At 34.3% G+C, this 27,716-nt stretch overlaps 6 protein-coding genes across 7 annotated transcripts in view; 3 read left to right on the top strand and 3 right to left on the bottom strand.

The window, feature by feature from the left end:
* Positions 1–1,153: 1,153 nt before the first annotated feature.
* LOC126859242 (tyrosine decarboxylase-like) lies at positions 1,154–6,624 on the top strand. The gene is made up of 4 exons (XM_050610320.1): positions 1,154–1,315; positions 2,112–2,337; positions 3,304–4,754; positions 4,936–6,624. Exons 2-4 carry the CDS (start codon positions 2,137–2,139, stop codon positions 4,940–4,942), a joined length of 1,659 nt encoding a protein of 552 aa, XP_050466277.1. The 5' UTR covers positions 1,154–1,315; positions 2,112–2,136; the 3' UTR covers positions 4,943–6,624.
* A 695-nt stretch (positions 6,625–7,319) lies between these two features.
* LOC126859302 (peptidyl-prolyl cis-trans isomerase H) lies at positions 7,320–9,273 on the bottom strand. 2 transcript variants are annotated; one of them, XM_050610436.1, is made up of 2 exons: positions 8,318–8,577; positions 7,320–8,146 (listed from the first exon to the last, which is right to left on the bottom strand). In XM_050610436.1, the coding sequence occupies exon 2, from the start codon at positions 8,069–8,071 to the stop codon at positions 7,517–7,519; it is 555 nt and encodes a 184-aa protein (XP_050466393.1). In that variant the 5' UTR covers positions 8,072–8,146; positions 8,318–8,577; the 3' UTR covers positions 7,320–7,516. The 2 variants fall into 2 exon arrangements, with proteins under 2 accessions (XP_050466393.1, XP_050466392.1); XM_050610435.1 differs by lacking the exon at positions 8,318–8,577 and adding an exon at positions 8,593–9,273 and having other exon boundaries at positions 7,322–8,317.
* Positions 9,274–9,323: 50 nt separating this feature from the next.
* LOC126859230 (zinc finger protein 420-like) lies at positions 9,324–14,020 on the bottom strand. The gene has a single exon (XM_050610287.1). The coding sequence runs from the start codon at positions 13,570–13,572 to the stop codon at positions 10,735–10,737; it is 2,838 nt and encodes a 945-aa protein (XP_050466244.1). The 5' UTR covers positions 13,573–14,020; the 3' UTR covers positions 9,324–10,734.
* Positions 14,021–14,192: 172 nt separating this feature from the next.
* LOC126859276 (dehydrogenase/reductase SDR family protein 7-like) lies at positions 14,193–17,242 on the top strand. The gene is made up of 6 exons (XM_050610395.1): positions 14,193–14,485; positions 14,669–14,812; positions 14,885–15,104; positions 15,176–15,260; positions 15,382–15,542; positions 15,623–17,242. The coding sequence occupies exons 1-6, from the start codon at positions 14,330–14,332 to the stop codon at positions 15,820–15,822; spliced, it is 966 nt and encodes a 321-aa protein (XP_050466352.1). The 5' UTR covers positions 14,193–14,329; the 3' UTR covers positions 15,823–17,242.
* A 101-nt stretch (positions 17,243–17,343) lies between these two features.
* On the bottom strand, positions 17,344–19,588 carry LOC126859303 (transmembrane protein 11 homolog, mitochondrial). The gene is made up of 4 exons (XM_050610438.1): positions 19,438–19,588; positions 18,266–18,483; positions 17,845–18,177; positions 17,344–17,716 (listed from the first exon to the last, which is right to left on the bottom strand). Exons 1-3 carry the CDS (start codon positions 19,458–19,460, stop codon positions 17,891–17,893), a joined length of 528 nt encoding a protein of 175 aa, XP_050466395.1. The 5' UTR covers positions 19,461–19,588; the 3' UTR covers positions 17,344–17,716; positions 17,845–17,890.
* Positions 19,589–21,029: 1,441 nt separating this feature from the next.
* LOC126859214 (protein outspread) overlaps positions 21,030–27,716 on the top strand; it is a 189,006-nt gene continuing 182,319 nt past the window's right edge. The window contains 1 exon segment of the mRNA XM_050610241.1: positions 21,030–22,540. Within this exon segment, the coding sequence (XP_050466198.1) occupies positions 22,397–22,540 (144 nt within the window). The 5' untranslated portion in view covers positions 21,030–22,396.

Here is a 27,716-nt window from a genome sequence, read left to right as displayed (position 1 = left end):
GGAGGGATCCAATTCGAAAAACGGCGGATGCGAGTAGATCATGCGTGAAGGTGGCGATGAGAAAACGAGCAGTGATCGATGTATGTGTGTGTGTATTACGAAGATTGACCGGTGACCTGTCACCGCTTCCACAGGGTGTGTTGTAAATGTAGGTGAAGAGTAAATGTCTATTAATAAAACAGTGAAGAGACGAAAGGGGCAGATGGGGGAGAACTTACCCCCTATGCGCGCAACACGGCACACTGTGTATGAGGCGTTTATTCAAACGGCGACCCTCTGCTATATAGCAACATCATAACCATTGATGCTGGTCTTGTTATATTGGCTTTTGCGGATTTTCGCATTCTATCGCGTTAATCTAAGAAATGTCACGTTGGGAAAAGAATCGATCCTACATAGGACATACATAATAAAAATGGTACTGTTTGTACACGTTTGCTTCATTATTAAAAGTATTGAATATGCAAAAGAATAGCTAGTTTCAATCAGTTTTATAATAATGAGCTTCAACGTCATATGTCACTGATAACGGAAATATATATATATATATATATATATATATATATATATAATTCCTATCATATAGACAGTATAGTTAAAAAAAATTCATAAAAAGATTTCGTTCAAAAAGTATATATGTTTATGTAACTAAATATGACAATATATATTATTGTGTACCAAAAAAAGATTAAATGCTTGCAAAATTTAAGAAAACTCATAATAATTGTGTTATATAATTGGATATAATTTGTATTTAATAAGTTTAATTAATTAATTTCAATTTATACAATTTATATAATATTTGTCTCACCTATTAAAAAATTATCGTTTTCTTTTTATAATTGCGTAATTAGTAGTAACACGATATAGAAATATCAATTTTTTCTTGTTATTTGTTTTTCTTCAATTTTAAGATTTCATCCATAGATTATATTCACGTTGAAATGTTTGTATTCAACGTTTCACATTGGTGATCCGGAATTAAGAATTCGCATGGATCTGCAAAGATTAGATAGATAAAAAAAATTAGGTTTAATTGCTTTTTTAGAGCGATCACATTTGCTTCATTCTAAAACGTTATTAATTTTATCTGCGTGATAGCAGGGATGTATGGAGTCGAAGCGCGCATAAAACTGACCGGCGCTTCGGCAGACGCTACTAGTCTCTCGTCTGACGTGCTTCGCGGCAAATGTTCGACACGTGCGAGAAAAAACCGCGCGGCACTCGAGTTACGGGAACGAAAAGTTCGCGCGACTGAGAGGGTCGATTTTCCGCCAAAGTGGAGCGATTTCTCGAGCGGTAGCGGAAACAAAACGTGAGTGAAATCAACGACTTGTTCGTCGAGACCCTTCAACGTCGTCGTTTTCGCCAACCGATGTCCTGATTTTTTTCAAAAAGAAGCGACATAACTTTTGCGACTATAAAAAAGTCGGGCTTTAAAAATCTGTATTTGCTAACGTAAAAAGATTTAGTATAAAGAATCGACTTTTCCCGCCAAAGTATAGCGATTTTTCAGACGGTAGCAAAAAGGAAATATGGAGTTATATTCTTCAACGATTTCGTTCGCTCCACTCGCTCTTTGTCTCGGTTCTTTAAAAATTGCATCTTGAAATCCATATTTGTTATATAAAAAAATCAAAGAAACATTTATTTATTAAAAATGTGAATTAATGATGATAATAAAAACTGTCTACGACAGAATAAATGTACGCTTACACTTTACGTTTTAGGATCACAGAAATTTCTGGAATAATAAATACATAAAATTAGCAGAATTTATATGGCCTTTGTTTTTGTTTCTGTAATATTTATGATGTGGTACCTCGTGTGTAATTAATTCAATGCGCGAGCATTCCGCGACGTTACTTTCATAATACTTTCACGGATTATTATTAGATGTATTCGCCGATAGCATATTTCCTTTTGCTCGAAAGAATTAATACGCCGCGAAGAATCCTCGCAAAAGCACGGAAGAATTGATCTTTTTCTGAAACAAATATAAGAGGATAATAGGCGCATTGATGAAAACATTAAAAAAAAAGTCACGACGTAGCAATCGAGCAATCGTGCTTTGAGACACGCATTTCTTCACAAAAATCATTACTTTTCAGCCGGTGGGGGTTTTATTTTGACATCATGAACATCGATGAATTCCGTGTGCGCGGTAAGGAGATGATCGAATACATCTGCGAGTACATTCGCACGCTGGAGGGCAGGAGGGTGACGGCGAACGTCGATCCTGGCTATTTGAGACATTTGATCCCAAAAGAAGCGCCTCTTAAACCGGAATCATGGGACGCCATCATGAGAGACGTCGACGGCAAAATAATGCCCGGAGTGAGTTACCTGGCGATTGTAGTTGACGATTATCGATCCTCTTTTTTTCTCTCTCTCTCTCTCTCTCTCTCTCTCGCCATTGATTTCAACCCTTCCCTTTCCTCTCTGCCGATATAAATAATATTCGTGCACGTGAAAGAGAGAAGAAAAAGGAGATAGATAAGAATCTAACGTCCTGTTGTTTTCACTCTTGGCGGTTTAGAAAATTAATGACATGATAGATAAATCGCGACGCATTTTGCGACACGGAAAGTTTGTTTCATAGGTGTGCCCTTTGAAGAACTTGAGTAAAAGTTAAGGTCGAGTGCCGAGTTATTATATAAAAGCATATATAATGTAACACGGATTATGTAAACTAAGTAGGAGTACAAGTAGTTTTAAAAAATAAAAATAAAATAATTTTTACATATAAATTAATGTGATATCATATCAGAATATTATATCAAAAAGCAGATTTGCGACATATATATGATATTTTCATTTAAAATTTAAAATATTTAAGAGATGAAAATTTATATAAAAATTTTTTACTAAAAATCATATATTCTCGATATCAGAATTAACATGATCCTCAGGGAAAGATAAAATATAAGGCAATTTTATAAACTGAAATTGCCAAATGAGACAGAAAAGATTTTTAAAAGTAAAAGTAATTTCAGCGGCAATCGCGTGTATACAATCAGCCGATTGAAAAACTGAAGGACAATAGCAACGTCACAACGATCCGATCTTTATTTTTGAAGAAGACAACGGCTTCGAGAAATGATGCATCGCGACTTTTTCCATGAACGTTCGCAAAGTCCATTCTTAATCCAATGCAACATTTTATCGCGGTGACAAGGAAGTTGCTGCTGTCAACCGACATTTCCGCCATTCCTCCCATTCTTTTTACAGATAAATCAATTTCAAAACATAAAAGTAGGTTACTCGACTTATGCTGGTACGTGAAAACAATGCATTTTACAGATCACCCACTGGCAGCATCCGCGATTTCACGCCTACTTCCCGTCTGGCAACTCGTTCCCCTCGATCCTCGGTGATCTGCTGTCAGACGCGATCGGCTGCATCGGTTTTTCATGGGCGGCTAGTCCAGCTTGTACTGAACTTGAAACTATCGTGCTAGATTGGTATGCTAAAGCAATCGACCTGCCAGCCGAATTCCTGTCGGAGCAGAAAAGCGGTGGTGGCGTGATTCAGGGCTCGGCCTCTGAATGTATTCTGGTGACGATGCTGGCGGCGCGCACGCAGGCAATTAAGATGCTGAAAGAGCAGGAACCCAATACGGAGGATTCGGCGTTCCTGCCAAAATTGGTGGCCTACTGTTCTACGGAGTCGCATTCGTGCGTCGAGAAAGCAGCGATGATCAGCCTGGTGAAGCTGCGGATACTCGAGCCGGACGACAAAGCCGCCTTGCGCGGTAGACGGCTCGAATCAGCCATCAGGGAAGACGTGGCGAATGGCTTAGTGCCGTTTTACGTATCCACTACTCTGGGTACTACCGGATCCTGCGCCTTTGACAATCTCGTAGAGATCGGGCCTGTATGCAAGCTGTATCCCAACATCTGGCTGCACGTGGATGGCGCTTACGCTGGTAACGCCTTCATTTGTCCGGAAATGAGACCATTCATGGCCGGCATCGAGCATGCTGATTCCTTTAATACGAATCCAAACAAGTGGTTGCTAGTGAATTTTGATTGTTCTTGTCTATGGGTGCGTAATCGAATGAAGCTCACGTCTGCATTAGTCGTCGATCCGCTTTATCTTCAACATGCTCGCTCAGGAGAATCAATCGACTATCGTCATTGGGGCATTCCGCTCAGCAGACGATTCCGGGCGTTGAAGCTCTGGTTCGTCATGAGGTCGTACGGCATCAGCGGTTTACAAAAGTACATCAGGAATCACATAAGACTGGCGAAGAGATTTGAAGCGCATTTGAAGAAAGACAGGCGTTTTGAAATCTTGAATGACGTGCGAGTCGGGCTGGTGTGTTTCAGATTGAAAGAGAGCGAAGAAATGAATCAAGAATTGTTAGCCAACATTAATGCGTCCGGTCGGCTGCACATGATACCAGCTCGTGTAATGGGCAAATATATCTTGCGCTTCTGTGTGACGAAAGAGGATGCGACTGAAGAAGATATTGATTACGCGCTCAGCGTGATCGAAGAGCATGCCACGGAAGTAATGCTGGCACACTACGAAGGCACGGAAGATGAGTACAGAGCGAAGGGTCCAAAGAGTCCGGCTGCCCTCGACAAGAAACTCGTTCGAAAGTTCAGTTTTACCAGAAGCGTTACCAGAGACGTCTACAAGAAATCCATCTCCAAGTCTAGCCTACACGATGGCGCGACACCCATCATGGTCGTCGATGACAACTCGCAAGTCGATACCATCGACGATGATCGTTTCTGCAACAGCAGGTAATACTATCTTGGCGAGTCTTTAGCATCCATTAATAGCATCAAAGATTTTTTTTCTGTCTTTCTCTTTCTGTTTTTGTTCATTTTATTTTTAGTGTAAGTCATAATGATAATGTTATTTTTTGTCTTTTTTAATATGATAGAAAATATTTATTGACAATAATAATCAATCGCATTTCAGATCGTGACGATGTCGATGACGGTCCCCGGCGCCGACTCGGGACGACGTAGATGATAATAATAAAAAGGGCCCTCGTTATACAGCCGTGTGATGCGGAACTGTGACGGCCCGCCGTCATCAACTTACTGATTCCCGAAGTCGTATTTGTTGATAAGAACTGATGATCAACAATGGCATCACCACGTAAATGTTTAGGCAAGTCATCTGACTTTGATCAAAAATTCATTCAAATGCCATGCGAGAAGATTGTGGATCGATGGATCGATCGTTTGCACTCTTTCAAGCACGAATGATACTTCGTGACGATAAAATGTATCAATAAGTTCAGTCAAGTTTTGCGATAAAGTGTGAGAGTCTTGAGCATATTTTAGACAAATCGTAATGTATGACAAAATTCGATTTAAAAAATTAATTATAAATGCATATACATATAAATATAAAATTATATAATTTCAAAAATATTCAATTAATATCTAAAATTTCTCTTCTGTTTTATTAAAAGTTTTTATAAACATAAAGATTTCATTATATATATACACTAAAATTATAAGATAAACAGAATATTATATTGAAAATATAATTATAATTATATAAAAATAATAATTATAGATAGAATTCTGTGGTACGTACAAATTTTGTTCTGAATTGTGGACAATTTAGAGACGGCTATGCATGTAGTTAAAGTATACCGGTGATTTATTTTGATAGACATATATACATATATGTCTATATAGAAACAATAGTGAGAGAAATAGTGAGATGAATTATTGTATATATGTAATATGTGATAATGACTGCCGATGTATGTACAGATTCCAATAATTTTATATAAAATGCTCGTAAGTAATAAAAGTGTATCGATTTCAATAAATTTACGCATGAATTAATTGTGAACTATATTAGTTTCGATATATACTGAGTTTATGAAATTGCATTTTCCGTCATTGATACTATTGTAATTATAAAAGGAAATGCGTTACAATGCTGAACCTAATACTTTACATTTAAAAAGTACTTAATTTTTAGTACATTTTTAGTACATTTTTAGTAAATTTTTAATTTTTATCTCAATTAAAAGAGAACTAAATAATTAATAAAAAGATATTATTAATTATTAATATCAGATATTATTAATATCATGACAAACATTGCGATATTTTATTTTTTAAAAATCTTAAAATTATAAAACATTTGAAAAAATATATATTATAGCTTTGAGACACTGTGTAGTGTAATAATAAAATTATATTAGAATTTTTCAGACATCGTGGATGTAATCAACATATTCATACATAATTGATTGAATAGTTACACGACCGACATCGACTAATGTGGAAATAGATTTTAATTTAAAATAATTGTACATAATATGATATATAATAAATAAGCAAGAAAGTTATGAAATAAAGTTTAGAGAAATAAACAATATCTACAAATTAAAATTTACAACAAATATAGATTAATAAATTTACAATTTGAGTTTCATCAAATCGATGCTAATACAATTAGAAATCTATGTGTATGAACAACTCCAATATGTATGAACAATTCTTTACTTTAATTGGTAAAAATCAGTCTCGATCTATAAAGACAAAATTGAAAAATTCTTAAGATTACATTAGTTACAAACATACGTGATAAGTAGAATGATTATAGAATATTTATTTCATGTACAGATGTTAATAATAAAATTAAAATTCGTAAGATAATTGAGTGAGTTTTCTTTTACTCACCCATTTAAAATTTTAGCTAACAAATATATGTATATGTATATATATATATGTATACATATATAAATTTTATATAAATATTTAGTTTTGATAACTTTTGAAAACTTTTGGTAATAGTTAATATGTAAATATATATATTTATTTAATATATATTTATATTAAGCTCTACTAAAGATTATAGTATACTCACAAATGTATATCTTTTGGACATATAATAAAATAGTAATTTACTAAATGTGCTACAAATAAAATGTTGTTTAATGTTTTTTTTTATTTAATTTCATTGTATATTTAATTTCTCTTCTTTTGATATTTTATTTTTTATGAAAGTAATATAATAGCAAGAAAATGCAAATATATTAATATCTATTAAAATAATTGAAAGAAAATCTCTAACAAGTTTTTATATAAATTATAGATATTATACACACATATTTTAAAAATATGTAGAAATAAAAAAAAAATAAAAAATAAAATTCTAATTAGCACATTTTATAGATAAATTATTATATAAATGATTTTTATAAATTATTATATATGTATATGATTTTATAAGATTTTTTAATGCTTATATATATATCAAATATATATAAATTAATTATATCAGAAGATTAAAATACTAATATGAATTACAAAAATAATATATGTAAAATTATTGCATCAAACAAATAAAGAAATTACATCTTTGTATATAATTCCAATAACCATACATACCAATACATAACAATAATTTTATATAAAATAAAAATTTTATTTTTATGTTTCTCTTTTTTTTAAAGGACAAGCCCATACAATTATATCAATAATGTAAGAGAAAGTTTATACAAATATAAATAAGTAATATGTTACTACTACATTTGTCCACACTGAGATATCGTAACTGGAATTTTTGGCTTATTATTTGGTCCAGTAGGAACATTTTCCACTTTTCTCATGACGAGCAAACCATCAATCACTCTGCCAAAGACAACGTGCTTGCCATCCAAAAAGTTGCACTTGGCACATGTAATAAAAAACTGGCAGCCATTGGTATCCTTGCCGCTATTGGCCATAGACAATAGACCAGGTGAGTCATGCTTCAGAGTGAAGTTCTCGTCTGGGAATGTTCCACCGCTGTAGATACTCAACACTCCAGTACCATCACCGTTGACGAAATCGCCGCCTTGTATCATAAAATCTTTGATCACTCTGTGGAAGATGGCACCTTTAAAACCCAGCGGAACACCATCTTTCCTGTATTCACCAGTGCAGAATTGCCGGAAATTCTCTGATGTCTTCGGGCACACATCCTCGAACAGCTCGAAGATCATACGACCAATCTCTGTGGTGCCTACTGATACGTCGAAGAAAACAACCGGATTGTTGGGATTTCGCAGCTGAGCCTGAATCTGGTTCCACGTAGGCATACTGCTTACAATGTTCCTTTCTACAATGCTTATTACAATTGTCACTCACGACAATTTTAAGATATTTAATCCAGTCTGGAATGCGTCAAATAGAAATAGTCTATCCAATTCGTGAAATATTCACGTAAAAAAATATAACCTCAAAGAGATCACGTGCGATCACAGGTTAGATTTCTCTTGGAAATCAACCTTGCAGCGTGTAATTCGCGCAGAAAACAATCTATCACTGGTTTTAACAAATGTTACCTGTGATAAAGGATGAGCTTCGTGTTAAATTGCGCGATAATAAATATATCTTATCGTAAACACGCCTGTTATCGAGACCGCGTCAGCGTCAATACACAGTTTCAAAAAGAGGTTAAGGTCTTACGGCGTGGTAGTTCTTTCAATAATGAAAAGAAAGTTCATCTCGTTGAATAATATGTGAATGTTATTATGAAACAATTAATAATAAGGAAAGACAAATGCGTTTTTGTTCTTGTGGCATTTTATAAATAAACAGTGGCGCTCATTTATCTTACCTTACTTGGTGAGGAACCTGACAATAATCTGAAACGGCGATAAGATTCGGCTCTTTCCTTGCAATATCCTCCAGTATTACTGTAGCAAGATTCGGGACGATAAGTAAACACTCACTCAGAAATTTCAAATTTAAACAACGTGATCAAAGTGAACAACTGTTCACGACAAACTATACACCGTTGTTTATTACCGGCGAGAACACGTGATTGCGCGTGATTCTTTTTTTCTTACAACGTATATACCATATTTCTTTCAAAAATGCTCGAAAGATCTGTTTGTTCCAGTCATAATCTTTGTTTCTCTCCTTTCTATTTTTCTCTTATTAAATATTTGTTTTAAATGAATTTAAATAATTGCGTCAAACAAAGTGATATATGCATAGAAAAATCGATCAATCGTTCAAAAATCGTACGAAAAAAGGCAGCAACATGGCGCTAAACACGTCGATTTCTTCTTTTGCTATAAAATCTTTGACTACGTTTCACTTGGCGATCGCAATACTCGCGAGTATCATCTGTCTTTGTTTAACTTTCAGTGAATAACAAGGATATACTTTCAGGAACGTTGCAATCGCCAAATGGAACGTAGCCAAAATGTAGTTCAACAAATTACTTATACATTTTATCACATATACATACACATATTTGAAATTATTTTATACAAAAATGCTTATTTTTTAAGTGTAATTTTTTTTTTACTTTTATATGTTTTTTATAAATTTTATTATATTTTTATAGTCTTATTTTATATTTTTTTTTGTTATTTCTAAATTATTAATTTTAATACAATTTTACATATAAATACAATATATGATATACAACGGTGGCATATAAATAAACATATATGAATAAATACGCACATAATAAATAATGGATGGTTTACAAAATAAAGTACACTTTATTTTCTTATTGCACACCTCATATTTTACAGTTTCAGTATTATTTCATTCTACTTGGATATGACTTTTTGTTGGTAACATAAGTTGCACAAACAGAAATATATATGTATATAAAATTGTAACACAAACTGAATTGCAGATCTTGTTTCTTTTGTCAGGATGTAGCTTTTTCTTTCAAGAATATCAATAATAGAATGTATCTACTTGATTTTACACAAACAATTCATTCTTTAGAATTATATCTTATCACATGTACATCATCTAAATGCATGAAAGCAACTTGTTTATTAATATCCTGGAAAAAGGAAGAACATATATATTTTGTGCTAATTTATTATTAATTATTAATTATTCATTAAAATTTCATTGTCCTATAAATATGTGGAAATTAATCTAAAGATAAAAGACAATGTAATGATTGATAAATAATAAATATTGTAATACAATAGTGTCTTTTTTATAACAGTAATTGGAAGAAAAAATGACATTTAACTAAAAGTAAAGATTCATATATCTGTTCTTTACAGAAAATACCTTTCTTTTACCAGAAGTATGTTTAAATTAAAAACAAAGATGTAAGATATAAAATTGAGATATATCGATTTGATGTAGCTGCAATTTTTTGCCACAAAAAAGAAAGAAATGCCAACAGAATGTTCTTTTGTGTTTGTAACATGTATTTATCTGAGACTATTATATCTAAAAAAAATATTCTTATAGTAATTTCTTGTTTGATAGAAATAAAAAAATTGCATTTCCATGTCAAATTATGATGAAATGTTATATTTGATGACAATTTGACAATTTTTTAGTTTTATAGATATTTTACTATACTGTAATAAACTATTAAACATCTCGTAGTTTTTTATTAAAAAAAGGAATAAAACATACAATTAAATTTAAAATAAAAATTAGATCTTTATATTTAAATTAAAAAATACGTATATGATGTTTAATTATAGCATTTTCTAATGAGATTAGATATGTGTATCTTATATAATTAATTAAAATGTGTATTTTTTGTAAACTAACTTTATACACATCAACTTTGTAACAAATGTACATAACATTATATCTCTTTTCATAGAAACTAAACTTATTTAAAATATATTACATATAAACAAAGCATTATAAATAAATTTTGTGCGATAGGATTTGTCATATGTACATTTGTTACTTTCTATAGAGTCATATTAATAGCGTGTGGAATATCACAAGCAATGCAATGAACAGCAAAGTGTAATTATATGTGAACCTTAATATGTTCTTTCAGCATATTTTTGTCAGCAAAAGTTTCCTCGCAGATCTCACAAGTAAAATCCTCTCCATCATCACTCTCATGTTGTTGATACTGTACAACTTGGATAACATGAGCAGTCCCTTCCTGAGATGTTCCTACTAAAGTATCTTGTTCATCTTGATCTCTTTCCTCTTTTAAGGTTTGCTCAGTCATTACATCCATAGATATATCGCTACCGCTCACTTGTATGATTTGGCTGGAATAATTTTCGTGGCTCTGGGGATTCGGTATCGCTAGAACAGGTAGCGATTCGTTCTGTTTCGATATTATATTTAGAGTATTATTCTGTTTAGGAGATTGAATTAAGTGCATTGTGGATATATCGTTTTGTCTGAGCGTTTCATCGAGCGCATTGTCTACGGATTCTGTCGATACAATGTGTGCCTCGTTTTGCTTATCTATAGCTATCATATCAAGAGTATTTCGGTGATTCTGATCCACTTGAAGTACGTGAATGTTCTCATCTTCCTTGCCTTCCACAATGAACCGTATGTTGCTGTGCTTAAGCTCGGATATCGCTATAAAACCGTCGTTACGTTTTTCCGTGGTAACCACAACAAAGGTATTATTCTGCTTCTCGTTCATAACGTGCAAATCGTCTGATTTATCAGATGTATCAGTAATGGATAATAAGGCTTCATTTTGCTCTGTCTTGGAGATGAAATGCTCCAAGGCAGCATTTTGCTTTGCCCGCGCGTTACACAATGATGTTGATTTCGATGATTTCTTCTTCGTTGATTTCGACTTTGGAGAGGTCTCGTTGTTAGTCTTCGCCTTTGCCTCGGCTATCATCTGATCCGAATGCTTAACGATGTGCGCGCAGAGTTCATCGCGGTCTTGATTTAGAGCACCGCACAGGGGACATGGATACGGAGGACTGCTCGCTTCTGTCTCGTTCTTTCCCGCGGCGTGGACCCATCGAACGTGTTCACGCAAGACTACTTTCTGATTAAAAGCCCTCGAGCATAACGGACACACATGCGGTCTTTCTCCGGTGTGAATCCGTTCGTGCTTCCTCAAGGTCCCACCATCTCGAAACGCTTTCCAACAAAACTTGCAGCCATACGGTCGTTCCCCAGTATGCGTACGATTGTGTATTAAATATCCTTGGCGAGACGAAAAGGTTTTCGAGCAAGTGTCGCATTGAAAATGCGCCGGACTTCCGGCATGCGTTCTACCGTGCTCCCAGAGACCTTGTCGCGACACGAAGCTCTTTCCACATTCAGTGCAAGTGAATGGCGAATCTCCGGGATGCGCAGACAATCTATGCTCGTCCAGCTCGTTTTGCTTCTCAAACTGCAAACCGCATACTTCGCATGAGTGTGTCTTTTTCCGATGGATCCACTGATGACGAAACATTTTCTGCTTAGTCGTGAATTTTTTTCCGCACTCGGAACAAGCATGTTTGCCCCACTTACTGTTAGGCACGCCTTGCTCTATATTGTTTTGCATTATCTTCTTGGCACAAGTGATCTGATGATTCGCTAAATGATTTCCGTTTTGAAACTGTTTGTCGCAGTATTCGCACTCGATTGGCATGTTCCAGTTTTTAGAAGTGTGAATCTTCTCATGAGATGCCAATGCGGTCGCGCGTGAAAAATTGACTCCGCAATGCTTGCACGCGTAGTGCTTACTGCTGTTTGTTTCAATTTTTCCATAACTTTTTTTGTTCGCATTATTATACGAAAGCGTCTCGACTTTGACTATTCCGTCGGGAGTATTAAACGAATTTATCGATATATCGTAGTGTTGACTATTATTGACTGGATTACTGATATTGTTTTGCTCAGTATACTCGCTGAATTGTGTCACTTCACCATTAGGCATTACCGTGAATTCTTGTAGCGTATCCATCTTCTCCTGATGATTCGATATTGTGGTAACTGTCGATTGTTCGTTATGAAAATTGTATGATGAAACTGGCCATTGAACTTGACATACATCATAATTTTGTATAGATTGAACAGATGAAGATGGCATTTGAGATGTATTTTGTGAATCAGACGCATTCTCTGGCCACTTCCTAAATGTTTCCACTGATTGAGATATATTATTTCCCTGTGATTGCATGATCGCTCGTCCTGCAACATACGTATGTATCTTCATGTGGTTAGATAAGCTGGAGGGCCTCTGAAAGTCCAAGCCACAGATAGTGCATTTGTGTGGACGTTCGACCTGATGTACCTGCAGCATATGTGCTTGCAGACTGCTTTTAGAACGAAACAAATTGCCACATGTTCTGCACGCATGAGGACGATCCACCTGATGACATACCATATGATTATTCAAATCAATCTTTCTTTCAAATCTCTCACCGCAAGTGATGCAGGATAGTTTAGACACTGTACATACAGATTGATGTTCAACCATCTCTTCTTGAGTAAAGAGACACTTACAAATTGGACAGCTGATTTTCTTGTTTTCGAAGCATGGATACATACCACCCAATTGACGCAAAGCTTCCACAGCCATGGATTCATCGTCACCTGATGTGTACTGCTGCTGCTCCTCTTGCTTGATGTACATTGGGTATACCACCTGATTGTCATCTTCTTCATCTGACTGTTCCGTAAGAATTTCAACAGCTTCATGCGACTCAGCAATATCAGTATTGTTAGCGTTACTGACTGAGACTTCCGTAAGGTCCTCTTGGAGGACACATTCGTCAACGCATTCGACAGGTTCACATATCTCCTCATGAGATATCATATTCTCTTGTATGGCATCATGTACACTGTCAAGAGGAAACGTCACGTACTGTTCGCTCTCGTGAGTTTCCATTTCATTCGTCACTTACTGACGTTCCGTCAACGTTACGTCAACGTGAGACGTATATAACATGCACGAGACAATGCTCGAACAAAACCTAGTTTCACCTCAAGCCAAGTCTTGTAGGTTAAGTTGGGTTCTATTGTTGCTAACAAGACTGGCTGTCATGCATTCGCGGGTGTTATTACGTATATTACTGTATATTATCATGCCAAGACGATTTTCATGCGCGATTTATAGCCAATGAATAAAATATATTCTCTTCTTCGTTCTGCGAGCATAGGTGGTACTGACTATGTCTTGCACACACAGAGAAATATACTTTTATATACATTTTATTTTTTTATTGTGATTTAAAGACCTGCATGATAACGCAGAATCGAAAGAATTATCCAAATTCAATTTCTAGATGTCTCAAAAACACTGTAAGACGCTATAATACTGCGAGGTTATCTGTAAAGCAGTGACCCACATAGGATATTATCTGAAGTTGTATGATAATGAATGTCAGAAAGGCAACTGAAACAAATATCCCTATAAAAAAAACGCGACAAACTTCATACTATTTGTCTCTGACATGTTGACATGTTCAAAGGTCATATATCTCTTTTTTTATGAATGACAAGTCGATTTTTTTTATGAATGACAAACGATTGAAATATATATAATAATAAATCTTTTAAATATTAATTTTGTAACGATTGGAGATTTAACTAAATGTGCACATGTAGTATTTATTCTGTCATTATTTTAAAATTTGTGGTACACAATGAACATGAAACGACAGGAAGAAACTTTAGCGGGTTGGAGCATTATATGGTGGTTGTTTAAATTATTTGGTATTCCAGTAACCATCCCTTGGCTGATATATCACCTTTTTGATATTGTGCAGCAGAAACGGAAAAGAGCAGCTCTTAGCAGCAAGGTAACATATTTTTTTACATTTTTTTTTAAGAGAACAAGAAATAGAATTTTATGATGTGAATAAAATATAATTGATTGTTTTTATAATATATATATATATATATATATATATATATATATATATATATATATATATATATATATATATATATATATATATATATTATCATTCGATGTAATTCAGGTGGTAATGATAACTGGTGCCAGTTCCGGCTTGGGAGAAGCTTTGGCTCATACATTCTACCGCTATGGTTGTAGAATCATCTTAGTATCTCGCAGAAAAGAAGAACTGGAGAGAGTAAAAAATGATTTGATAAATACCCATCAAGTACGTTTTATAACATTTATTTTAGCAGGCAAATATATATGTAGAATATCAATTATTATTTGTCCTTTTCAGACAGTTCCAACTCATCCACCCATTGTTTTGCCATTAGATTTAACTGAAATTAATAACTTGGAAGATGAAGTGTCAAAGGCTATAATGGTACATGGCAGAATTGATATTTTAATAAATAATGCTGGCATTTCGTATAGAGGCGAAGTTATTAATACAAATGTTGATGTAGATATAAAAGTCATGCTGTCAAATTATTTCTCTCAAGTTGCATTGAGCAAAAGTAAGTGTATCATGTATAAAAATGTTGATGCAGACTTTGTAACAGACTCATTACTCATTATTAATTTGCAGTTATTCTTCCATTCATGATAGAACAGCAATCTGGCCATATAGTTGGTATAAGTAGTGTACAAGGGAGAATTGCTATACCATTTAGGTAAGTATTTAATTAAGAATCAATATTGCTATACCATTTAGGTAAGTATTTAATTAAGAATCAATATTAATTATCTTAAGATTATTTATATTACTAATATACAATATTTGCAAATTTTCAGATCTGCATATGCTGCATCTAAGCATGCGTTACAAGCTTGGTATGATACCGCTAGAGCAGAACTGTTTGACAAAAATATTAAGTTTACAGTTGTTAATCCAGGATACATTAAAACATCTCTTTCTCTTAATGCTTTAACAGGAAATGGACAAGTATATGGATGTTAGTATTTTAAATATTATAATTGATAGATATTAATACTTTATATTGTCTATATGATTCTATAATATTATATTATGTAGTAATGGACAAAACAACTGAAAGTGGTTATCAACCAGAGTATGTAGCTGAATGTGTTTTAAAATCAATATTGAAGCAAGAGAAAGAAGTTACTATCGCACCATTTTCCCCAAAGGCTGCTATAGTACTTAGAACTTTATTTCCTTCGCTCTTCTTCTGGATTATGCAAAGACGTGCAAGAAAATCAGCAAAGAATAAATAATATTAAACTTTAATTACTACTAATTTAAATACTATGTAATTAAAAATAGAATATAATTGATTATTTTTTATAATTGTGAAATGGATTTATAAATAATATATATTTTTTGTATAAAATAAACAATTAGAATGTTAGAAAAAAGAATATTAAAAAATTTGAATTTAATATTGTACAATAAAGAATATATATAATTTTGAGCAACCATAAGTATACTATTTCTAGTATATTCGTATAAAAAATAGAAGGAATAGAAATTAACAAGATAAAATGTTCAAAAATTTTATCATTAAAATCTTTTTTGTAGATTATTGAAAAAGAATAATATGTATTTAATATTAAAATAACTTATTTAAATTTTCTTTATTTATGTAAATAATATAAATTTACTTAAAATATAATAGTTTTTTAATATATATATATATATATAATGTATGTATTACTTCCAAAAAGAATGTACTTATTGTAATAAAATCTAAAATCTGTTGTCATGAAGCAATTTATCCATTTTAATTTGCAAAATCCTCTAGATATAGATCACACGTTTGTTATTTTTTGTATTCTTTATATAATGAAGCAGAAATTTAAAAAAGCGTGTAAAAAAGCATATATAATAAAAATTTATGTTAAATAAAATATATTGTCAAATAAAATATAATGCTGTTAAACTTAACATCAAATGATTACACATACTTTCATTAAAAATGTTACATTTTATATATGTTGATGGTACATAGCTGCCTTATACATACAAATGCATAATTTTTGATATAATTTGATTTGAAAAGTTTTACAGATTTAAAAAATTTGACTGCATGTTCTGTTCTAATAATAGCTTGTTTTATGTGCAATGGATTTTCTTTTCTGTAATATTATAATTTATTAATCTAGTACATTTGGAAAAAGAAATCTTTAATAGAAATATAAGTTTTTCTGCGCTTCGTGTATAAAATAGAACTCTTTAGAGCAAAATCCAAATGGATTTTCAAATATTGATCTTACCATTCTTGTTTCTCTGATGTTTGTGCTTTATTCTATATAACAATATAACAATAATATTTTAAAGTATATTAATTATATAAACTTGATTTCTAACATTTATTGTTAGAACAATATTCAGAACTATGTACATATCACCATGTTCATATTTTGAGCTCTTCTGTCGATGTACATACGAGGAATACGGTTTGTTGTTCATGTGACCATAAATTTTGTTATGTGAAAAAGTTCACATATCGTACAATGTACAGGATTTTGGCTTTTATTATCTTTAAACATTTACAGGAATGTATGTGATAGCTTTCATTTGATAGGACTAATGTAAACGATAAAAAGTTCTTATATGCGCGTTTGTAATGAAAAAAAATGTATATCTTATTCTACATATTTGTGATTAATAAAATAATCAAAGCCTAAAAAAATACATTAAGTTTTTATAATTAACCTAATCTTCTGATATTATGTCATTTCAATATAGATTGTTCTGTTGGGTGAGAAAATCTAGGCAACATACCCTTTAACATATCATATGTACTGTGGGTGTTTTTTTATTCTCTCTCTACCTATTTTATATTTACAATCTAAAAATACATAATGCTAAATCCATATGTACCGTTGCAAATTTCATAATTCTAAGAACACTTATGTCAATATCTTTTTTTTTCTCTGGTTTAGATACTGCATATATATATATATATATATATATATATATATATATATATGGCTTTTGCAACTTTGTAATACAGTTATCTTTCACAATTTTTCTCAGGTGGAGATCAAAGAATATAACAATGTAAAATCTTAAGGAAATGACATGCCAATGTAAAAACTTGGATAAAATCTGGCTTTTGTTATTTGCATTTATGTAGTTTAGTCAGATCACATAAGCAGCACTCACCTGTAAAATAGTGTCAAAAAATATGAATCAATTATCAAAATAATAACAATAGAGAGTACATTCTTACATTCTTATTAATTAAAAAGTTCTGTAGGTCTACTATTGTGAAATTTAAACATTTGGCTCACCTTATTGTTTCGTTCTGGCCTAAAATCAATGCCAGTAATAACGCTTTCATTTAAACGCCTGGTACACTCTCCAGGCAGTAATGCTGAGAGCTGCCAATGTAATAGTTGTATGAAGAATCCGTCTCCTCGAATCATCTTTTCTTACAAGAAATGTGGGAGACGAAGGACCTAGAACAGCTAACAGCTCTACATGTGGTAATTTACTGGTATCAGTCTCTACTTGATATTGGCAACAAGGATCAAATTGCCAAGAGACTGTATATAATCCACAGGTTATAACTGCCGTAAAACCTAGTGGACCACAAATGTATGGTCGATCGCCCCAAAGTACTCCTAAAAAAAGCACACCCGCATTGTAAAATATATATATAATTTATTTCAATAATTATATTCAAATAATTCTTATATAAATTAAGCAAACCTGTGACGATTGCAGCAAGACCTGACAATGCAGCGGTCTTGTGAAGACAATTTCCCACTGCTATCCATCTAGAGGTTTCATCACCTAATTTCGATGGTTCGATAACAATTAAACTGCATTCTGATTCTAATGCTCTCTCTAACTCGTATTCAAATGTCTCATGAGCATTCTCACTGTCATATACCTCTCTGATAATGGCAACATTAGAGGACTCATCTCTATAAAAAGAGGAAATATAAATACGCTAATTATTATTTTTATAATTTAATATTGCACGGACAATTTTATATTACACTTCGCAATGTAGTTATGTACATAAAATTTATATAATTCTCATGTCAGCGTGCCAAAATTATGCATATCTCCATAGCTATAAAATTTTTTTTAAAACAAAGTATCGATAATTCTTCTTCTATGTAATGATAAAATTATTTTCGTTTTTAGATTATCACCTGCGAATGTATATTAAATAGATGCAATGCATGCATTATCGAGTTCTGCATAATAAATAATATTAGAAATTGCAATGCTTCCCGGGATTTCATTCTTTTGTATGTTATGTAAGACATCGATTAAATTAATCAATGTTACGTTTGTTTTAGTCGCGTAAATATGTATGTTTTATACAAAACCGGCGAGATTAGGACCAGCATTTCCGTATTTCCGTCTCAGCATTGTGAATCGATAGCGATTAAATATCATAATAATAAAAAGAAGTGTGTATATATATATATATATATATATAATCATGGTGTGTATATATATATATATATATATATATATATATATATATATATATATATATATATATACACACACAAATTAAGCAAGAACGACGGCGAAAGTGACAGCAGTTTATACGGGCCGCTCTAATGAAGCGTGGATCCAATTCGCGAATAAAAATATCATTTTTTTCTATTTCGCGAAATCATCCCAACCGTAAAACTCGCGGATTTAATGCTCTTTGATGTATTCAGGATCGGATACACACGCAAGAGATTTATTGTCATGAAAGATAAATCCGTCGTACGCCACACCGCACTGGCTTTGAGGTTAATTTCATATCGGTGGCGATGGAGATCGCGTCGCGGCCACGCGTTCCAGCGATGTTCTCTTCGCCGAAAAAATATCGGATTTTACAAACAGTGCGGAGAATAATTCGGCCTACGAACCTGTCACCAGCTTCATCTACCATCTTCGCCGTCGATCCCGCAGATACTGAAACGGCGGTCTACAAGGACCGGAAGAAAAAGCATGACTCGTCGAACCGGACGCAAAAATCAGCTGATAGAGCGAAGAGCGCCCGCGCGCACGTTACTCATGTGACTCGAGTAGTTGTCGCCGTTTTGAACTTTCTCTTGGATATGGCGGTACTTGAAGGCCGAATGACGACGGTTAGAGTCGCGTTCCAAGTTTCGATGCAAATTTGCATTGAATAAAGTTCGAGAAGATAAGTGGATCGTTTTCCCATCATATCTATATTCAAATCGTATCGGAAAGCGTGGAGGTACAAAATCCTATTAATTGGATAATGAAATATGTGTAGATGATAATAATATATATCTAAAATAGATGATAATAAAATATATAGAAAATCTACGAAATAAACACGCAAAATATTATATTTTGGTAGCTCTCTTTCTCTCTCTCTTTCTGGCTTTACGAGTAATATTAAACGACAAGAAATACATATATCGGGCAACATATTCGAAGTATATATAATAATTTTTAATTTTTTTATTAATATATTTTATAAAATGTACATATTTCTAATTTAAGCTGATTTGGTTTATTTTCATACTAAATTATTGTTAATCGAAGTATTATCGTATTATATGCATATAGAGAGATGAACTTATATACACTATAACTTCTACTAAAGATTAATATACAATTTTAAAGAATGAGCGGTATCTTAACCAAAAGTATATGGTTGAATTTTATTTTCTTCGATAGTTGGAATTATAACGTAAAAAATGAGATCGTGCCTATTATACGCGAATATAATACATCTTACTTTATTTCTATGCCATGTTTGAATATTCGCCATTTTTATTTACATCAAATATCAAATTTGAAAGCTTTACTTTGCGATTCGTTTTGCGAGTTATATCAGCAAAGAAACATGTAAATCGATTTAACTCTTTACGTCCTTTTGGATTTAGAATTGAATTAATATCTGTGTCGAAAAGAAAGAAAGAGACGAAGCGTATAAAAAGTGTTAGTAAAATGAATAAACATAATATAATTGATCCATCTGCTTTAATTGTATCTTTTACGCTTTCTGCATCTCGCGAGATCGAAAATAGAACGCGTTTATCTTCGAGGGTGTGAAAAGGGAAAGAAACGATACATGGGAGATAAGTAAAGTCTGTATTAAATTATGAATTGAAGATGTGATTGAAAATTGAATAAACTAAGGTCCCTTTTTTATTTATTTTAATTAGTCAAATTCTTTTCTTTAATTTTTAATATATCAGTCTCTGATACGGGGTTAAAACAATCATCGACAAGTGATATAATTAGTAAAAAATATTATTGATAATATTGTAAAATTTCAAGAATGTCGACGGCAGAGTGAATGTGCGCGCGAAAACATCCAAGTTCGGACGATTGCATGGCGATGGCGCGGGCGTAGGCGAGGGACTATATTCACGGTCGCGCGTAGTGACGTGAAGTATAGTGCGTTGCGCGGTCGGCCGGGTTGTGACGGTGAGACGTGAGACGTGAGGCGGTGAGAGTCGTGGCGGTGGCGAAGCGCGCAGATAGAGTCAAACGGGGCCAGATCGCAGATGGACGTCTGCGCGAGCGTACTGTCACGGGCAGCGCGACGCGCCGTGCCGTCGTCGTAAATAAGTGCGCGTGTCGTGTCATCGCGTCATTATCGTCGCGGGCGGGCGGGCGCGCGTCCGCGCCTTTCTATTCCGGGATTAGGATTACGCGCCCGTGGATTCTCTTCTCGCGGTGACATTCGGCCGGGAGTGAACGACACGAGTGCGAAGTCGAATTCTATTCCCTCGTATCGATATACGTGTTACATTCAAGCGAGTTGATATACGTGTTCGCGCGTAGAGCATCCGCGAAGAATCACGGATATCGGATATTTTCGCCAACGTCCTGAAGTGGCGCTACGAGATTACGAGATCACGTTCGTCAATGACGTGAACATCGCGCATTGCATCGAGGCGATACGTTCACGAACCTCCGGAATTTGCTAGCGGTAGCTGTTCGGTCTGTCGTGACATTTGACAACGCGAGAGTGGGATTCTCATAAATCCACGTGCTTCCACAGGAGTGTCGGAGTAGTGAGGCGAGGTCGTGGCTCCGCGCCGCGTCGATCGAAGAGGGATTCGTACATATGTACATATGTATGAAGGAAATGCGCGAGTGTGTTTACGCATCGAGACGAAGCGAGTATTCAGATCGTACTGACTGTACTGACTCGATGAGGAGTGTTGTATGAACGATTGTGCGTACGCTACTGTGTTTTTTACGCTCGTTCGGCAGTGCCGATTGTAAACACGTAACGTGATCTCAACGAAAATCACAAGCTGAATTCTGCGTCAATTCAGATCAATGAACTGAACGTTGTTTGCAGAGTCGTCGCTTCCGCGAGTGAAGTTTCTTTCGTACGAAGGAAAATTCGAACAAACATCGCGATTGTCAAAATAGCGGTTTTTTCTTCTGACGTGTTTTTCGAACGAGTGTTTTTTTCTCTCTCTCTCTCTCTCTCTCTCTCCCTCGTCGAACAATTTCGACGAAAAACGTATCGAGAATTGACATTAGCGCATCGTCGAACAGCTGACGGTGAATCTCGCGGAAGATTACCGTCGCGCGATCGACGTCAACGACCTCGGCGTTCGCGATCCCGTAAGGGGGCTTCCGTCAAGAGCAGTGCGTGCGTTATCGCTAAACGAGATCTCTGCATCGACGAAAGAGAGCTCGCGTTCGAAAGACTGTGCGACTGTGTGAAAGTGACATTCGCGTGAGTTGCGAACATTTTGTGAAAGAGGAAACCAGGAGTGGTGCTCCTCCGAAACGGAAGCCGGAAGGACAGACCGCGGGTGGAGAAGACGAAAGAAGGCGATGCCGTGTCTCGGCAACGATCGCGGCTAATTCGCACGTGTCGCGATGTCGGGTGGCACGGCGGGCGGCGTCCGCGGCACCGGCGCCGAGTGCAGGAAGTTCGCGCCGAACATATTCAACAAGAGCAAGTGCAGCAGCTGCTTCAAGCAGAAGGAGGAGCACAGCGCGGAGGCTCTGGAATGCAACAGGGTGAGTTTTGCTTGATGGACTCGTATCACCTCCGTCTTCTCTGTAACCCTCTTCCTCGTCCTCTTTTCGGCTCCTCCTCTTTCGCTACCGCGCGCGCCTTCTGCTTTTTCCTCTCTCTCTCCTCTTTTCTTTTTCTATTTTTCCATTTGCATAAATGTATGAATATGTATACAGTTGTAGTTATTGAGCGTTTAGATCGGTGCGAAAGATTTCTGTTGTATTTCAAAGATAGAAAAAGATGAATTTAATAAGCGAGTTATAAATTCGTTTATCTATTATACAGTTATGACAATCACATAGCGTAGATCTCTTTCTCTTAGATTTTTTCCTTTTTACTTGATTTATTTTCTTAACTATATGTTTATATATTATTTATATATTATTATGTTATATAGTGTTTTAAAATTATTGAATGTCTTTGTAAGGATAAAGTTTGGAATGGAATTTTCTTTAACGAAAGAAGTAAGGCATTAATAATTTTTTTATTAAATTAAAATTGATTGAAAACCGAGTTTTCCATGAACTAAATTTTGGGAGAATATAATAAAATTACATTTTTTATTTAATTTTAAGTGGAGTTTAACAGAAATTGAATTATTACAGAACTAGAAATTGAACAGTATTTAAAATTTGATTAACAAGACACACGTGATGCGAAAAATTGGAAAGTACCAATAAAGAATTATCTATATTGACATTTTCTTTACAAAAAAATCGACTCGATATAAATTAATTAAAGAATTTATTATATCTGATGTTTTGGTATTTTATATTTTTTGTATTTTATTCATATATGTTGTCTTATTTTATATATATATATATATATTCTTTTTGGTTTTTAAATAGAATGAAAGAAAGCGAGAAAATATTTTTTTATTTCAAGATAATAATGAATGGTTCATTTGTCTTCCTCTCGCTCTCTCTTATCTCTTTTCTAATGTGATCTCTTTCTATCTTCTTTTTTTTCTCTCTCTCTTATACTCGAGCATCTGATTCAATTCTGTTCCTTCTCGTTCATACTCGAATTCCTTCCTGAGTTCGAGAACGAGCGAAGAGAAGGAACGGAGAACCTGTTATTCAGAACATTGATGTTATGTAAGTTCCGCCGCAAACCCAACGCGGCGATCTACGTACAATGTTTCGTTTATCCCTTGCGTTTCTCCCTCAAAGTGACATCCGATCTTCCGGCTTGCACCACGATAGTGGTCGCGGTTCATAAACTTTATCTAGCTATCGCTACGTAACATTCCGGATCGATAATAAGAATAAGAATAAGAGTTTATTCGACATTAGTGCTTCGACCGCTATCGCGCGAGTCACGTTTAAATTATTACATAATTCACACGAGTGTCGCGCATATGTATAAAGTGTGAAACAGACAAAAACAGTTCCGGCACATAGAAAATACGTAGAATATGGTAGAGTGCGTGATTTTTTTTCCACACGAATAATATAACGATTGCGAGGCGTTCGTGAGATCCCGCATAAGTTTGCATACAGGATGGATATTACGCGATTATGTTGAGAGTCACGTTGTTGCGCAGTCGCTTGCCACATGGTACGGTTCCTTTTTTTTTTTTTTTTCGCAGCGATTTGATGTTTAGGCTGCTTTCGATCTCACGCTGCTTTGTAAGCGCATTTATTTATTTTTTTTTTTGTTTTTTTTTCTTTTTGTTTTGGATAATCACGCACGTAACGAGCAACAATTATGGGGCAATTTAAGGGCACGTCTCAAGCGAGCGTATTATAAAATCTGGCGCGTTAAAAGAAATTGCTCGGTAGTAAAAGAATATTTTGGAACCGGCTTTTATCTTAACATCATACATGTATATTGCATATGCGATTTTAGTGTGTGCATATATATATATGAAAAATAAGAAATTTTCCTTTTTAACCGTGTTATATGAACATAAACTAATGTTGAATAAATACAATACAAATTTGGAAGAGATAATTGAAATTTAGAGGAGAGAAGGAACTTTTGTATTATTTATCGCGTATTATTATATTAATTAAACGTAAAATCGTGCTTGCTACCGATAAAAATAGAATAACGATGCTTAATAAGTTCTTTAACTTGAAAATGCGTGCGAGATATCGCTGCGTCACGATCGAGGATATAAATACAGCTTCTGGTGCGCGTATAGATCAGAATGAGAAAGGAATCTTTATAGTTCTGCTTTTTTCGTCTCGTATGATTTTTATTTACGAAGTCTTTTCGCTGATGAGTGAATGGCCTCGTAAAAATCAAGGAGAGAGGAAAGAGGGGCACAGAAATGTAATAAAAACGTTAAAAATTAATTCATGTTATACGGTACCGAGGACGGAAAGGAGAAAATAGCGTGTGATAGCGGAATCGTTGACACTTTGTAAATGCATATTTTTTTTTTGCACGCGAAACCCGTCTCTTTATATTTGGTTGTCATTTTACCGTTTGTTTTAATACTTCGTTAATTGCCGAAATTGATTATGCTATCTTTTAACTCCACCTCCACTTTATTTTACAATGATACAACGGATTGGCTTTTATACGAATTTCTTTGATGTATCTGTGCAGTATATGTGAATAAAAGCTTAGATATATTATATTTTTCTTTCTTCGTGAGAATTAATTTTGCGTTCATGTAAAAGATGCATAAATTAAAAGTTTAATATAAATATTGAAATAAAAAAGCAACTTGTTTCAATTTTTATTATTCGAATCTTTTTCCAGTTTTGCGCCAAATTTTGTATCGTCGATCTTACATTTTGATAATACATTTAAATTGAAAACTCAAGAAATATTATTTACATCATTTTTATTTTGACAGATCAATGTATAATATATTTCGATATAAAATTGAAAGATGAAGTATCAAAGTGCTATTTTCTCGGTCATTTTTCTGTTCGTATACACAAATATTTTTGAATTTTTAAATTTTATTTCTATACTTGCAAATTTTATTATAGTTCAGTTTCATATAAATCGAAATTTAATAAAAATTATTATTATATTAATTCTAATTTTATATCCCGATGGATTATTATTTCGCGAATTTCGAAGTAAGATTGACGGATTAAAACGAGATGATTGCGAAAGTTGGCTCGCGCGCGTTCAATGTTCGCCAATACGCAGCTGTTTTTTTCCCGGTCCTCGCGCCGTTGCAAATTTCGGAATGTCGGCAGCCTTGCGACCTGTTCTCGGTGCATTCCAGCGATCTCTTCCTCCAGCATCCCTACGAGAGAAGGCCCCCTCCGAGAGTTGTTGGCCTGTCCGCTTTCGCATGGATACGGTATCTCTGTATCGGTTTATTCGCCCCGTCTCGCTTCTCCGCGCGGGATGTTCTTCTCCGTCTCTCCCATATGACCGCAAATAGCGTATGCATATGCGCGACGTAATGTTTCTTCACCCGTTGGCCGTTGTATTGGTCTTTTCGTAACTTCAAGTCGCGCGGTAAGATAGCAAAAAAAAAAAAAAAATTGATATTCGTCAATCTATATTAATGCCTTTTGTGTAATGCACGGTATATTGTGCGTTATTTTCCAAGTAGTTTTCCAAAAGAGTATAGCATTATGTTACTTATTCCCTAGAAACCTATAAGTTACGTCCGTAAATCGATCCGTGAGATTTTGTATCTTATTGTTAGCAGGGGAAAACAAATGTAAAAAGAATTGATTTTCATTTATCTCCCAAGGAGATATTTCCAGACTTACATATCTCATTATATCACAAGATCTAATTTCAGCAGGCACACCGCGAGAATATACAATCGTACGATAGAAAATACGATTAACAAAAGAAATCGCTCTTATTACGCGCATATGTACGTTCTTGTTCTTGACTAAAGAGACCCTTGGGCCATACTCGCTCGTGACCGGCCATTATCGGCGTGCAGCTTGGTATTTTCAGAGTCCGATTACTTCTTCGTGAGCGCCTTCGTAAGTGCCTTCGAGAAATAATTTCCTGGGGTGAGAGGGCTCAAGACGCGGTCAGGATGTACCTTAAATTTTGATCCGGTGAAATGATTTCGAGATGTCTTACGGTACCTCGGGCTTCTTCCCGGCTTTGGGCAGTGTATATCTTCTTTTTCTATCAATATCCTGATTTTTCAACGAGATTTGTTTTTTTTTTTTTTTTTCTTTTATATCTACTGTAATCCTTAATAAAAATGTATATTAATTATAGTTACAAAATTATTATCTATTTAAAAGACTTTATTGACTTGAAAAATTTGATGAATCTTTATTAATTTTTATAATATATATGTACATTTATCAGTATATCGCAAAATTTGAGCACTTAGAATGCCTTAGAGATAATTAATTTAATAATACGGTCATTAAGAGCAAGCTGGATTAATATGGATTAATCATCTTGTGCAATCTTTTTTATGCTATGAAAATTGTGCATATATAATATGCAACAATATTATTTACCAATATTAGATACTAGTATTTGTAATTTGATCGACGCGCATACACGATATCTATTAATTAATAGAGAAATTCCGGATTCTCTTCGATTCGACGACGCATGGCAATTAACGCGCGCTATTACACAATTGGCGTCGGCGTGTCGATGGCGATTTTTTTCGTTTTCCTCTTTATCTGCTTTGTCTCGTTAATGGGATCTCGCTGTGGCGATCAAACAGCAATCTATCTTTCAGAATGGAATTTCACCTTCTAACGAAATTGGACGCCTGCTTGCTTCGCGATTAGCGTGCGGAGATAACTCTTAAAGACACTGTGAAATGTGGAAAAAGCATTAATTATCAATCGAGTCACGAACATTATCGCCGCGCATACATTGTCGTGTGTTTTTTGCATTGCACCGGCTATTGCATATCATGAAAAAATTTATACCATGATTAAAATTAAATGAGTAAATACTATATTCATCAATTACGCAAAGCGAAAAATCTGATGTATTAAAAAGATAAGCGTGGAACGTATTTTTACAACGGTGTATAAACGTATTCTGTACTGTATATAGCGGAATGTTGTTTCATATAACATTCTTTTTATCTCGTCTTTATTGCGAAACTTTATTACAAAAACTCTTCTTCGAGCGACGCGAACAAGGTAAAGAAGGTTACGCGAATTAACATTCCAGTAGCGGCCGAGCTAGTTCTCAATTTATTGTTCATGTATTTTTACGATAACGCGCCCGATACGCAATCAGGTTTTCATTTCGGCC

This window comes from Cataglyphis hispanica, chromosome 3, assembly GCF_021464435.1.
Source record: "Cataglyphis hispanica isolate Lineage 1 chromosome 3, ULB_Chis1_1.0, whole genome shotgun sequence".
In the NCBI taxonomy this organism is placed as follows: Eukaryota; Metazoa; Arthropoda; class Insecta; order Hymenoptera; family Formicidae; genus Cataglyphis; species Cataglyphis hispanica.
This window is presented reverse-complemented; position numbering and strand designations above follow the sequence as displayed.

Excerpts from the sequence above, each read along its gene's own strand:
- LOC126859230 (XM_050610287.1), bottom strand. The coding sequence starts at position 13,572 with ATGGAAACTCACGAGAGCGAACAGTACGTGACGTTTCCTCTTGACAGT.
- LOC126859276 (XM_050610395.1), top strand. The coding sequence starts at position 14,330 with ATGAACATGAAACGACAGGAAGAAACTTTAGCGGGTTGGAGCATTATA. Across the intron at positions 14,486-14,668 it reads GAGCAGCTCTTAGCAGCAAG|GTGGTAATGATAACTGGTGC; the intron begins GTAACATATTTT and ends GATGTAATTCAG. Across the intron at positions 14,813-14,884 it reads ATTTGATAAATACCCATCAA|ACAGTTCCAACTCATCCACC; the intron begins GTACGTTTTATA and ends TGTCCTTTTCAG.
- LOC126859242 (XM_050610320.1), top strand. The coding sequence starts at position 2,137 with ATGAACATCGATGAATTCCGTGTGCGCGGTAAGGAGATGATCGAATAC. Across the intron at positions 2,338-3,303 it reads ACGGCAAAATAATGCCCGGA|ATCACCCACTGGCAGCATCC; the intron begins GTGAGTTACCTG and ends TGCATTTTACAG.
- LOC126859303 (XM_050610438.1), bottom strand. The coding sequence starts at position 19,460 with ATGGTAGATGAAGCTGGTGACAG. Across the intron at positions 18,484-19,437 it reads GTAGATGAAGCTGGTGACAG|AGATGAGTCCTCTAATGTTG; the intron begins GTTCGTAGGCCG and ends CTCTTTTTATAG. Across the intron at positions 18,178-18,265 it reads TCTTGCTGCAATCGTCACAG|GAGTACTTTGGGGCGATCGA; the intron begins GTTTGCTTAATT and ends TGCTTTTTTTAG.
- LOC126859302 (XM_050610435.1), bottom strand. The coding sequence starts at position 8,071 with ATGCCTACGTGGAACCAGATTCAGGCTCAGCTGCGAAATCCCAACAAT.